Source organism: Mauremys mutica, chromosome 8 (assembly GCF_020497125.1).
Source record: "Mauremys mutica isolate MM-2020 ecotype Southern chromosome 8, ASM2049712v1, whole genome shotgun sequence".
Taxonomy (NCBI): Eukaryota; Metazoa; Chordata; order Testudines; family Geoemydidae; genus Mauremys; species Mauremys mutica.
Genome location: NC_059079.1, coordinates 11,101,837 through 11,116,424, shown reverse-complemented (window position 1 = coordinate 11,116,424; position 14,588 = coordinate 11,101,837). Strand labels below are relative to the sequence as shown.

Here is a 14,588-nt window from a genome sequence, read left to right as displayed (position 1 = left end):
TTGTCTATGAGACTCAAGGACACCTGTTGATAGTTTTAGATTTTTTTCCCCCTTAAATACTGAATCAAAGGCTCCCTGCAGAAATACAACAAAGTGCAACAATTGTTAATCTGTAAACAATGTAAACACACTAATATGTATTTTTAAGGCTCCTTCATGTCTATTGCATGGCCCATCACTCTTGAATGTAGTCACTGTTGTAGTCTCTTAAATATTCCCAGATGCTATAGTATTTAGTAGAAGGCCTTGTCAGCCTAAGAGATATTTGTCAACAAGAAGCCCTTAGTCATCATACCATTGTAAAACAATAGCATGATGACTAACGGCTTCTTGTTGACAAATATCTCTTAGGCCGACAAGGCCTTCTACTAAATACTATAGCAAGACATTTTAGTGTATTTGTTTTATATACACACATTTTTATATAAATTCAACGGGGCAGCAGGTAATCAATCCAGATTCACTGGATCCCACTTCCTCTAAGAGGGCCAGGCCAATCGGCCTATGCCACCCATGATCATAATCATATCATGGGCTCACCCCTTCCCCACAAAACTACCAGTGCAACACACACATTGTGCAAAGTTATAGTCATGCATGCCCCCAAACCACTAACAAGCTTCTATTTGCGATACTATAGAAATTCAGGACTGAAAATCAGTGGCAAGGCTGACTGAGTTAAAATTAGACCTTCCAAACTTGTAGTTCCTGGCTATATCTGGGCACAGGACAAACACATATACTGACATCCTACAGTCTCTCTAATCCGTCTGCCTGACCCATTCTTATAAACACTGAAATTTAAAAGGATGCAGCACTCAAAGCAGTGAGTGTATGAGGTACACACATGACCTCTTATTGCATATAAACCTAGCTGCACCCTGGATTACTGTACGATCAAGTTACCCATAGGAGAAGCTAGGATTTTAAATGCCTCCTCTTCCCCCACCCCCGAAGCAAGCAATCACAAAAGAGAATAAAGCAAACTATCCTGTGTGCAGACTCAAAGTAGAAAATGCCCTTACCTGAGGAAAATTCCCTTTATGTTGGGTGTGGATTCAAAGGCATTCTCTGATACCATGGTGATCTTGTTGTTCTGGAGATATAGATATTCTAGGGATCCTGGCAGGTCCGATGGAATAGAAATCAGCTGATTGCCACCCATATCTAATAGCTGAAAGGAAGTCAAAGCCAGGGGTTAACTGAAGAGATGAGTGTAGACAGCAGCAGCACCAACCACATTTCATTACTGGTGAACCAGATCATGATGTGTGAATCTCAAAAGGATGGGTATTGATTGCTATCACTATGGGTAACCATCCAGAAGTTAGGTACATGAAAACCTATCCCAGATTACTGGGTCTGAATATCTGAGTAGGAAATCACCTGAAAAAACACGTGCGCGCGTGCATGTGTGAGAGACAGAGAGAGAGAAACTGAGCATTTTCAACCCTGTAAAAAGGTTCAGTTTCAGTTCAAGGTGGAGGGATTTTTATGCTTTCAAACCTCGTTTCATGTCAAGATCAATGTGGCCGGGAGGATTCTGAGCAGCCAAAGCTGTAGGGGGTCCTGTCCTCCCACAATGCTATTTAATCTAGCAGTATCACATCAGAGATCATGCTGCTTTCTTTAAGGGCACCTACATTTCTCTATCCCTATCCTCATGTGTTAGTCCAGGCCTGTTTGTAAATGAATGAAAAACATACTGGGTTTCAATTATGCATAGAACTCCTTGGATGATATTCTCTCAAACACTTCATTGATTAAAGTTACTTTTCAAATGTTACTTTCAAAGTTACTTTTCAGACCAATGTGTTAGCTATTAGCTACGGCCTGATGCCACAACCCTTATGCACATGTGTAGTCTTACAGAAAGAAATGGGCCGAATATTTCTCCAACTCCCTATCTAAGATATATTTGTGTAGCACCAATCACCATAATATCTGGCCACTGCTGTGTGTTACATTACTGCAAATCTGGAATTCCAGTGACTTCAGTACATTCATTCTGGATTTAGGCCCCACACTTGCAAACTTGCTTAACTTTGCTCATTGACTTCAGTGGGAATAGTCACGTGCAAAGTGAAGCATGTGGATAAGTATTTGCAGGATCGGGGCCTTACTCAGCTATAATTTGTCAAACCTGCCACAATAAGACTACTCATGTAAGAACTGCAGGGTCAACCCCTTAATGAAGTATAAATTACTGTATGCTGTAAGAGAAATAACTAAGTAATAAAGCTACTGAAAAAAATGCAATGTGCCAAATGCCACATTAAGTAGTGTCATTAGAGGCTACTTGAAGAAAAAAACGGGTCTGTTATAGTAATGTCATTTTTCTTGACCAGAGTTTACAATGTAGTAGGGTACAGCTGGACTCTGCATTACTCTGGCTTGACACTAATTTCAGTGGTGTGACAGTGGCGTCAAACCAGAGTTATGTTGTAGTGAATCAGATCCCTAGATAACAGAAGCTTATGTCTTCTTAATAATTAAAGCTTCCAAGATGTTAAGAGCATTTGGTTTGGTTTGAAAACAGATGGGTTAGGATGGATAAATGTCTTTAGTACTACAGTGAAAGAATCCCACCATCTGTAATCTTCATTGGTAACATCATCCTTCAAAACTAAATTCCATCTTTGAACTAACCAGCTTTGAAATACAAACATACAGTGAGTCACACTTTAGGTTACCTGCCTTCATTAAAAGCACCAAGTTGACAAGACAATTAAAAAGGTATGATAAAAATCATGGGCCAGGGCCTCACCTGGTATAAACCGGCATTGCTCCATTAATTTCAATGGAGTTATGCCAATTTATACCACCTGAAATCTGATGCACCATTTTCTCCATAGACTTCAAGAGCAGAACTAACATGAGATGAACTGCTGTACAAATCAAAATTCTTGGCATGTCTGAAGCCCTTATGCTGATAACCAGCATCACATATGCTCTGCACCTCTTATCCCTGTGGTGCTTTCAGATACGAAAGCTCCCTCCTTATAGTGCATTAATGTAGGTACAGTGGATGGTTGCCATATGACAAGAGCAATACCCTTTAATGCAGGGAATGGGGCTCTTGCCTAAAAGGAAATGCAGACAAATCCTTCAGCTACTGACACAACTGCAAGATCATTCTGCATAGCCCAAATGTGATTGTTCCTGCCTGCCTTATGTTTCTATTCAACTTTCCCTGACAATTAACTAAAGGACAGGCAGTTGATTGAATCCAGGCCTCCTAACTGCTATCCAGGTGCCTTACCCAGCTGAGCTGCTAAATCCTACAGCTTGTCCTGTCTGACTGTAAGCTGCTATGGATGTTTTGTGCATTAGCTTGTTTTGTTTATGCACTCCTTGACTCCCAGTGTCCCTCCCTTCAGGACTCTACACAATAAAGCTCATTTAAAACCCTTGCGGGTGGGGAGTGGCATTTGTATGGCGGCATCTGGAGTTTTAGCTGCATGAGTCATTAATATCCAGTTGAAAATAGAACACAGCTTCAGAGTCCAGGACCAAAGAAATCCTTATGTTTCCTCTGATAACAGTACAAAGGCGGCTGTCTTTCTATTTAGGAGGACAACTCTGCCACAAGTCTTTTAAAATCAGATAATGTCCCCTTTCTACACTGTCCTGCACTTAATGTGCAGGCCTAGAAAATAAAGGCCAATCTGAACCTACCACTAATGCTCACTGAATTGGACTAAGCAAATAAGGAAGGGACATCCATATTATCAATACAATAGAGAAGGTGGTGTTTCTACCTGGAGACTGCTGAGTTCCCTCCATGCTCCTCTGTGAATGGAATTGACTTTCAGTTTATTGTTGCTCAGAAAGAGCTCCTGCAGCTTTGTCATTCCTGCCAGGGCTCTTCTTGGAATGATGCTTATGTCGTTCTCCTTCAGTTTCAGAATCTGCAAGTTCTTTGGAAAGCCGGAGGGCAGCATGTGGAGATTGTTCCCAGAAAGATCCAAGGACTTCAGCAGTCTCAGCTTGCGGAAGGCCTCCCGATGGATATGAGTACTTGTGATCTTATTGTAACTCAAGTTTAGCTCCTCCAGTAAGTAAGTGGTAGCAAAGTCATTCCTGTTAATCTCAGAGATCTGGTTGTGAAGTATCATAAGTGTCTTCACTCGCCGAGGTAGCCCGCTGGGAATCCTTTCCAGCATATTGTTGTACAAGTGGACAGTGTGCAGCTTCTTCAAACCCTGGAAGGCTAGCGGGTGGATCCCTCGGGCTTTTAATTTGTTGTTGTGAAGTAGAAGGTACTCAAGGTTTCGAATTTGGATCAAGACGTCCCTGCCAATCGTCTTAATTGCATTCTTCTCCAGGTGAAGGAGGACGATGTTTCGAGGTAAGCCACTTGGGATTTGTGAAAGGTTATTGCTGGACAAATCTAGATATTCAAGGCTGGATAGTTTCCTTGGGAAAGCAGGAAAGAAAACATTCTCCATTTACATACTGCCAAGTGAAACAATAATCTGTCTCCCTGGGGGGATTTATCCCCTTTTTAAAAGACTTTCTCCCCCCCATCCTGGCCACCCTGCTACTTCCCTTACTGTCCTTGATGTTGTATCCCTGGTGGGGACAGCAGAATATATAGTTCCTCACTGGCCACTAGAGGATATCCAGTGCCATCAAGCACCTACTACACTTGCAGGAGAGCTGGCTGGATTCCATAAGCATCTGCCAGGGAGCTGAGATCTGCCTTTCAGCTTGGTAGTTCTCTCTGTTAACACCACATACAAAATACTACAGCCGAATGATCAAAGTTATTGCATGCCACCAGAAAGATGGGTAGAGATGCAGTAGAAAGACCATTAAATTTTAAAAGTTCTGCTGTCTGTTTAAAATGACTACATCACAATCGACACTAACTCGTGTCTCTCATTTCAAATAAAAGGGTATTTTTCACACTAAAAAAACAAGTTTTGACTTTGAGATGATGCTGAATTGTTCTCACCAAAGGGGGAAACATAAGCTCAGAGGCCTATGCCAAGATTATGAACTTCTCGTGACCTCCTAGTATTATGGAAGTGATTCAAAGCCAGATCTGCTTTGTGTAAACTATTCAAACTAGATTCTAAGGACTCAGTTGTAGCTAAAGCAAATCTTCAGTGCAGCCACTTATACCAAATGGATGCAGATAAGTGGTATTATTTCCCAGCTCTGTGTTTCAAGGCAGACATTTCTGGAACTGGATAGCTTCAAGTCAGACAGTATACTCTACTTATATAATCTGTATGGCAATGTATATCCCAGGAAATATGGATTTATGTAGTGCAACCTTCATTGACCACTGAGTGCAAAAGATCAAACCCCATCTCCACTGCGAAAGGTGATCTGTGGCTTAGCTGGAGTGATTGTGCTGTGCTCATCCAACCACATCAGAAATGTTACACACTACATTATTCTGGAGATAAAAATAGCAAACCCACAGATAAATTACTATGCAATTGTGAGGATGCTAAATAGTGGCGGGAAGAATAAAGGGGTTGTTGCATTTTCCTTTCTTCATAATCTGACAGGTTTGTAGAGTACATAGCAAGTAATGGGCAGGACAGGTACTGTGAGTCAGATCGACAGGTACAGCCAGTCAAGTACTCCACACAACTGGGAAGGCAAAGGTAGCTTTCTGACACACTGATCCCAAGAGTCTCAGTCTACCCATAGCACAGCATAGAGAAGCCAAAGGGCTATTTTAAATTGCACCATCTTGTAAAAAACCCTTAGGGGCCATTTTACTTCTGGGAAGTATCAAAGCACATCATTCTCCAGCTTTCCTCCCACACTGGGGTAGCCCCATGCCAGGGTAATCCTGAACTGCATAATTAGGGCAGTTTTCAAGTCCGTTTGGCACTGTGAGAGCAGCACAAAGGAGAATCAGCAGAGCTGAAGATCTAGCCTTAATGTCCAGAAAACTGCACTTGGATCTGATCATGAAAAGTGCTGAGTGATCTCACTTCCTGTTGGTTTCAACAGGAGTGGAGCCCTAAACTTTTTCTGACTTCAGTATGACTCTAGGCCTCTCCCAATAGGCACCTGGGATTTTGCATGATTGGGCCTGTAGCTACCAGGGAGCTAGGATCATTGGTGTCCTTTGTTTAAAGACACTGTCTGATACCAGTTCAAACTGTTCACCAATATGTTTGCATTTGGGTGGCAGCACCTAAATTAAGGCCTTTTCATATAGACCCAGTAAATAAAATGACACATTTTATAATAGAAACCTTGTACCTTCTTGTACATGTAAAGAAAAAATAGCCAAATTTAAAGAGCAGAGTCTCACCAGAAGGTTTCATTGTCCATCCCTTCATTAGTCAAGTAGTTGTTCTGCAAATACAGCTCTCGAAGGCCCGCAAGATCATTGAAGGCTCCTTTGGGAATCTTTTCCAGTTTGTTGTTCTATAGACACAGAAAGAGCATTATTAGTCTGAGAATATGCGAGTCTAGAACAGTCAGGCACAACTCTGAGCAGCTAGCATCAAAGGCCTCATGTCTGTGGGCATAAGAAGCAATAAAAAATCAACTGGACTAGCATATGATATATTACATGGGGATGTATATCCAAACAGTAGGCCAAATCCTGCAGTCCTTTCTCACTCACTCTTCTGGCACCATTCCCCAAGAGTTTTGGCTGAGGACAGAGTAAGAGAATTGCAGGATTTGGCCCAGTAACAGGGCCCTACTTACTGTACAGCAAAGAGGACAAAGACCGAATGGCCTTAGGAACTTATCTGCCCTCTCATCTCATCCCTTATCTGCCCCGTGTGTGATTCCAACACGTGAGGACAGCATGACAAAATGTGCACTCTCTCTGTCCAAGAACTGCCTGGTGTTTGGCTACATGCAAGGCTGCCAGCCAGCCACCAGCAATAAATTCCCTTGGAAATAGAAAAAAAAGGAATTTTGATCTTGGCCAGGGGTCGGCAACCTTTCAGAAGTGCTGTGCCAAGTCTTCATTTATTCACCCTAATTTAAGGTTTTGCGTGCCAGTCATACATTTTAACATTTTTAGAAGGTCTTTTTCTATAAGTTTATAATATATAACTAAACTATTGTTGTATGTAAAGTAAATAAGGTTTTTAAAATGTTTAAGAAGCTCCATTTAAAATTAAATTAAAATGCAGAGCCCCCCTGACCGGTGGCCAGGACCTGGGCAGTGTGAGTGCCACTGAAAATCGGCACGCGTGCCATAGGTTGCCTACCCCTGATCTAGGCAAACAGCTTGTTGCTCTGCAGAACAGCCATCACTTCTCATGCCAGTAAACTTGTATGTACAGGAGAGATTGGCTACTCTCTGGCTTGCTTTTAGTTCAGCCCAAATCTAGCAGGCACAATCTAACAATGGGCCTGCCTCTGCAGTTTAAATCTCAGACACACACAGAACTGCATCCCAGATGTAAGACAATACACAAAGTTGGTTCCATTACCTTTAAGTGTAGTTTATATAGTGCTGGAGGCAGGTTCTTTGGAACATACTTCAAGAAATTGCTGGACATAATCAATATCTCCACATTATTAGAGCCATTGAATATATTATCAGGTAACCCCGCATCTGAAAGTTTATTGTTGTGAAGATACACAGATCTACCAGAAAGAAAGAAAGACTGAATTAGGCAGTATGGTCTGCTTTCCTCTCTTACCCAATACAGCCTTCTGAAATCTACACCTCAGTCTATCTTCTTCCTTGTCTTAAGATACAGATGTTCATTTTTTAATGTATCACTTATTCTGCCAAGTATAAAACAGGTGTGCTCAAACCATAATTCTGGCCCCAAGCAGTCTCTGAGTGGTGGAATGTTCAAAATCCAAACCTGGATCTGGATCTGTATTTTATGAATCGCCCCATCTTTAACAGGCTGAGCCAAAGCCTGGAATCTGTACATGGCAAGACTTGGGTATGTTTGAAATCTGGATCTGAATTTAGCAGCTTGAGCCCAGCTCAGTGTTTGGCGGCCACAAGGCAAAGAGAATCTATTGGAGCAATGGGCAAACCTCAGAAAGTTGAGCGTTTGGATTTGGTTCAGAGACATACCCAAAGTTTGGGTTCTAGTCTAAAGCAGTGGTTCTCAACCAGGGGTCCACGAGCAGGTTTCAGGGGGTCTGCCAAGCACAGCCGGTGTTAGAATCGCTGGGGCCCAAGGCAGAAAGCTGAAGTCTTGCCACACAGGGCTGCAGCCCAGGGCACCAAGCCCCACCACCTGGGGCTGAAGTTAAAGCCTGAGCAACTTAGCTTCACAGTGCCCCCTGTGGTGTGGGGCTCCACGCAACGGCCCTGCTTGCTAGCCCTGGCTGTTATAAGCAGGAAAACAGTTGTGGCACAGCTGGGCCGTGGAGTTTTTATAACATGTTGGATGGGGGCCTCAGACAGAAAAAGGTTGAGAACCCCTGGTTTAAAGCACATCCCAATCTTGAGTTTGCACAGTTGGGCTATAAATCTCGAGGATTGGTCATCTGAGGAGATTTCCATTCTTTCTGCTTCCACGAAGGCGGGAAATAATACAAGAATACCTTCTATGTTGCTATTTCAGAATTTCTGCTCCTAGAACTCAGGAGTGCAGAGACCACTATGCAGATGAAAGAATAGGCTTAACCAGTCTAAGACTTTTAAACTTATGGTGAAGGTTTGGGGAAATATGTTTTTTATTTCCTTCTGCACCAGTTAGCCCCATCCCTAGGTAAATTCGTCCCAGGAAGTCCTTATCAGATAAGAGGAAAACAGTTCTATCTCAGAGCGAGGGGAAAAGGAAACAGAGCCTTAACCTCCTTTCTTACACAGTTTTTATAGCTGTGCAATGACAGTGATGTCAATGGAGCCACTCCCGATTTACACCTATGCAAGTCAGAGGAGAATCAGGTCCAAACAAAAACCCACTGTCATAAACAATGGGTGACTACTCCCACTTCTGTAGTCCCTTTGTTTCTGCACTGTGGCTAAAATCCTGGTGGCAGATTAACAGTATGATAGGGAACCACTTCCAAGGCAGGGACTGAAAAGTCTGCATTTTCTAACTTGTTTTAGGATTTTGTTGTGATTGTGGAGATGATCTGGAGAGATTTTTTGGACTCAACATAGAAACACAACAGCTCCATGAGCAGAGAATCACAGGGAAGGATATGATTCACTCTGTATGGTCAGCTATGCTTTTAACTGACAAATATTTGCCTTTCTAAAAACCTATCGTTCCAAGTCAGCAGAGCCTGAAAGTACATACTTTACTGGGGGGTAGGGAGGGGGGAGTACAGCAACTGAATTTGTGAGTTAAGATCTTGTATCCGTCCAGCTCAGGAAACAACGGGCTGCTATTCCGTATTAAACAATGGTTGCTATGGGAGAACTTGTGAAACTCACTTCAGAAAGAGCCCAGCTACTTAATGTGATACAGGAACTCAGCAGCTTCTGTAATTCAGGTTTTGAAAGGAAGACATATGCATAAGCTCAGGTGCAGTCATGATGAAATATCACTCAAGATGAGTGACTGACCCAACCTTTTCAGGTAACTGTAACGGCTTACCAGACTAAGAGCCGAGAAGGTACTGAGCTAACGCAACTCCCCCTGAAGTCAATGGAAATTGAGGGCTCTCCGCATATTGCAGGATTAGACCCTGCAGGCTCAACTGTGCCAGCCAGCGCTAGCCACATACAATTCAAATGTGCACGTTGTAACCAGCAGTGGAGCTCGGGATGCTCTTGCAATGGTTACTGCAGTAATGGAGTCTGTATCAATAGATTAGACTAGACTAGGTAAAACGTCTGTGGAGCAGACCACATTTCACAGCAGGTTTGTGAAATGAAGGTGGTCTGTGGCACTGCACTGGGGTCCAGCCTAGAAAATCATCACTGAAGAATAGCAGTGGTGCCTAGAGAATCAGCCACACAAGGCTGAAGTACTGATGGGGGTTGGTAAGTACTGTTGAATCCAATCCTGTTGCATCATCAGCAACAGCATTAGTGTCTCAGCTTGATCACAGTGAAGGAACCAAAATGGAGTTGGGAACATTTGACCAGTTAGTCACTGAGTTGTTTAATCAGTGTTGCTCCTTGCCACTCAGAACAGATAAACACAAAAAAGATTTAGAAGACGTGTTTATTAAAAATGTTGTGTGTGTATATTTGTGTGATGTCCAGCAAAAGCCACTAGAATGCATTCATCTGAGAGTGGTTTTGGTCCCCTCGGTAACATAAACAATCCTCCTCCTCCAAAAGTGATCTCCAGGCCAAAAATGGTTTTGGTAAACAATCTAAATAATCAGTTCTTCCTACCAACCCATTTGCACTAAGCAGTGACAGAACATACTCCTCCTTTCACGTCTCGATCCCTTACCTCAGGTTTGGCTTCTGTCCGAACGTGAGCCCGTAAATCTTTGTGATGTAATTGGCTGCAAAATCTGCACTGATCAAGGTATTTGGTAGGAATTTCGGAGCCAGAGTTAGCTGAAAAACAAATATTGTGGGGGAGAGGAAGCCAGTTAGATGCAATGAATGCTTTAACCACCAGTATTGGGTTAGCAACAGAATATTTGCAGGCTATTTACTTTGAAGAAGCAACAGTAAATGACAGAGTCCAAGTGGTCGCGTTAAAAACAGTGAGGATTTCTGTCCTTACTAAATCATCTCTACAGGAAGGAGCTAGACTTTTGCTTCAAAATGTTTGGATGGGTTTTATTTTGATTGGAAGAAATCAAGGGTTCAGAGAGTAAATACATTTCATGTTATGGTTATAATTCCTGTGAAATACTATGCCAAAATAAAAAAAAAAAAACCAGCATAATGCCCTCACTGCCAGACTCTCATGTGAAAGTGACTCACGTGGTGGTTACTCCACACTTTAGTTCCAAAGTCCCATGCATGTTTGACAATCTCTTCAAAACAGGATGCAGGTTATCGGGGTGTTTTTTTCCAAACACAGCAGAATATAATATCGGCACAAAAGCAAATATCTGATGTGTATTAAGAATTACATCTTATTTGTTAAACACAGACAGTGTATTGGAAACAAAATACAGTGTTCTTGTCCCAAAGATCTTATCATCCAAACAAGACAGATACAGAGCTTGAGTCTCTTCTTGGCCTAGCGCTATTCAATATCTTCATCAATTATCTGGAAAAAAACATTGCTGGTAAAGTTTTCAGATGACAAAAATTGGTGGAGTGGTAAAAGATTAGGATAAATCATTTCTACTGAGTGATCTGGATCATGTGGTAAAATGACTTTACTGAATAGTAGCTAAAGTCAAGGTTGTACAATTAGGAACCAGGTCACACTTTTAGGAGGTCTGTATTTTGGAAAGCAGCAACTCAAAATAACTTCGGGTTCAAGGTGACAAGATGACTCAAGGCATGATCACCTAGAGCAGTGCTGTGGTTAAGAGAACAGATGCAATCTTTGGATGTATAAGCAGGGGAATATCTAGTAAAAATAGGAAGATGTTTTCAGTACTGTATGCATCATTAGGAAGATAATTACTGGAATACTGTGCCAGTTCATTTTAAAAAAAGGATGTTGACAAACTGGAAAGGGTTCAGGAAAGAGCTACAAGAATGGTTCCAGGTCTAGATAACGTGCTTTACAAGGAGAGACTAAAGAAGCTCAATCTATTTTAGTTTATCCAAGAGAAGGCTAAGAGGTGACTTGATCACAATCGGTAAGTACTTGTATGATGAAAATATTTCTGATAGTAGAGGGCTCTTTAATCTAGCTGACAAAGGTATAACAAGATCCAGTGGCTGGAAGCTGAAGCTAGACAGTTCAGATCAGAAATCAGGTGCACATTTTTTAAGTGAAAGTAATTAATCATTAGAACAATTTACCTGGAGTGTGATAGATTCTCTGTCACCTTTAATCAAGATTGGACGTCTTTCTAAAAAGAGATGTTCTGGAGAATACAACTAGAAGTTGTGGACTAGATACAGACATCACTTGGTGAAATTCTATGGTCTGCATTATGCAGGAGGTCAGACTACCTGATTATAATGGTCTCTTCTGGCCTTAAATACTTTGAATCTATAAATCCTCCTCTCACACAGGTTTTACAACAGTGTTACTCCGTAAACTTCAATGGTCCTACTCATGATTTATAGTGATGTAAGTGAAGGGAGAGTCAGGCCTATAGAGCAGGCAAGACACAATAAGACTCCACATAAAGGAATGTCAGTAATTCTTTTTTAAGTCATTCCTCCTATTATTATTATTAACACTTCATTATCATCATCACGTTGGGGAAAAACAGAGATTTTAATGGAGAATAGCTTGGCCTAACTTCTTAAATAAATGAATAGCTGAACAGTATCAAGCTTCTCTTTCTGCTGGTATGTCAAGCATGCACTTGGCAGAGTAATGTTTCTATCACCTTGTAGTTCACCAGACATGTAACTCAGACTTTTATTTTTAAACCAAAAATAAGTTTCATTTATTTGTCTCTTTCTCTCCTGTGTCAGTAATTCCCTCCTTAGGCTGCCTGAAAATGTCTGATGGACCCAAATCAAGCAACAAGAGCCATTTCCCCAAATCAATTATCCCCTGTGAAGCTTTCTCAGCACCAGAAATAATGGGTGGAAATTAGAGGCATTTTACCAATGATCAGCACTGACACCACGTTGCCTTTAGCTTTAGACGTACTCATGGGTACATGCTGTACTTGCTGAGCTGGGAGATGTAATCTCATGGGAGTGGGTTAATACTAACAAGCCTGATCAAGAAGCTCTGGAAATGTGTCATTAGGCAACATTCTCTACCATGGCATAATACACAGAAATCAGACACAGGAAATCACTCATAGATGCAATTAATCACTTCCATCCAGGTTCAAGCTTTCCTGTCTGCATACATTGTCACCTGGGTCAAAGCAGATATATGAAACACACAACAGCCCTGGACACACAACAGCCCTGTGGGACACTCAGAGAAACAGAATCACTGAAAACCACAGAGAAAGAAAATGCAGAGGAGGTGTTTTGCTCTTTCTAAGGGCACATCTACACTACCCGCTGGATCAGCAGGTAGCGATCGATCTATCGGGAATCGATTTATTGTGTATAGTGTAGACACAATAAATCGATCCCCGATTGCTCTCCTGTCGATTGCTGAACTCCAGCAGTGTGAAAGGCAGAAGCAAAGTCAATGGGGGAGTCGTGGCCGTCAATCCAGTGCCGCGAGGACACGAAGTAAGTAATTTTAATTCAATCTAAAATACGTCGACTTCAGCTACGCTATTCTCATAGCTGAAGTTGTGTATCTTAGATCGATTCCACCCCCCAGTGTAGACGAGGCCTAAGAAAGAAACAAAGAAAGAATTGATTGATTCAGCTGCTCAGATCCTTTTCTCGGCATCTCTTCCTCTTCCAGGACCAGCTTGCATCAACTATCTGGGGTTGGACACCTGCTGCTGGCCAGGCAGATTTCAGATGTAAGAAGGCATGCTCAGATTTAGCAGACAGAAGCAGACAGCCCTTTCTTAATCTACATAGCAGGAGCTGAAGGAACAGGTACAATAATGATAGAACTGACACAACAACTGTCCCAGTGTTAGAACTTTCACTCATTGGCTTTTATAACTGGATGAACTGTTTTGTGTGTGTGCATTCACCAAGAGCCAAGAGATGGTTGAGGAACACCAGGATTTGTGTAGGTTTCCAGGAACTCCACTGGACAGAAGTGTCAATATCAGATTTACCTTCTCTTCACCCCTCTGCCTTCCATCCTCTTGATACGAGGCAGACATCAGAAAAACATGGCTGCTTTCAAAAGCCTATAAACAAGTTACTCTGATGTTTGGCAAGTTATAGTTTCATCCACCTCAGGTGGGTAGAAGCCTGTTGAAAATTACAGAAAATATCTCCGAATGGAAATCCCATTCTCTTACTAGAAATGGTAATGTGACCAGCTGAGAGAACATCACTGTCCTTTCTCTCACCTGCCATGACAGATATTACAAATGATCAATCCAAGTGTGTGTTTTGCATTTCAGGTATTGCCAACTAGGGAGGAAAAAAAAACCCAGACACTCCCTGCAGGGACCTCAATTATCCGACAATAGCAAGTTTGTCTTGAGAGTTATTTACTGTATCTGCTCCTGCAGAGAATGATGAATTTTCCAAACTTGTGCTGCTTCTACTGCAGTACACAGGATGGATAGTGTACTGAATGCACTATTCTAGGATAATCCCTATAGTACTGAATTGTGATTTTCATTAGTTGACTTTTTGGAGAATTTATGCTGGGTTTTCATAGTTGTTAAAGTAGATTCAGTGGCTGGGAACTCTCCCATCATTATTGTCTAACAGCAATCTAGTGACTTCAACTAATGCAGTTTTCTCTGCAGCCTTGTTCCTGCCCTCCCCCGCCCATCTCCCTATTGCAGGTTTCTTTCCTCCATGGCTAACTGGTAGATTAACCGATAACAGTGCTGCCATAAAAGCTATTTTCTCCTTGTCTGCTGCAGACCTTGACACAACAGAAAAGCCTTGGATCCAGTGAATCCCATATCACTACAGGAATATTGAGAAATCTAAAGACTCCCTGACCCAAAGGGTTGATAATGTAAAGTAATCAATATAGCAGCTCAATGCCCTGCCCTACATTTCAGCA

The 14,588-nt window shown here is 41.9% G+C and overlaps 1 protein-coding gene across 3 annotated transcripts in view; it reads right to left on the bottom strand.

Annotated features, from left to right (window-relative positions):
• PODN (podocan) overlaps positions 1-14,588 on the bottom strand; it is a 32,280-nt gene that overhangs the window by 4,737 nt on the left and 12,955 nt on the right. For all 3 annotated transcript variants that reach the window (XM_045028953.1, XM_045028954.1, XM_045028951.1), the window contains 5 exons: positions 10,326-10,435; positions 7,431-7,587; positions 6,287-6,402; positions 3,762-4,419; positions 1,026-1,174 (listed from right to left, as the gene is read on the bottom strand). In XM_045028953.1, coding sequence (XP_044884888.1) covers positions 1,026-1,174; positions 3,762-4,419; positions 6,287-6,402; positions 7,431-7,587; positions 10,326-10,435 — 1,190 coding nt within the window. The remainder of the gene's footprint in view (positions 1-1,025; positions 1,175-3,761; positions 4,420-6,286; positions 6,403-7,430; positions 7,588-10,325; positions 10,436-14,588) is intronic.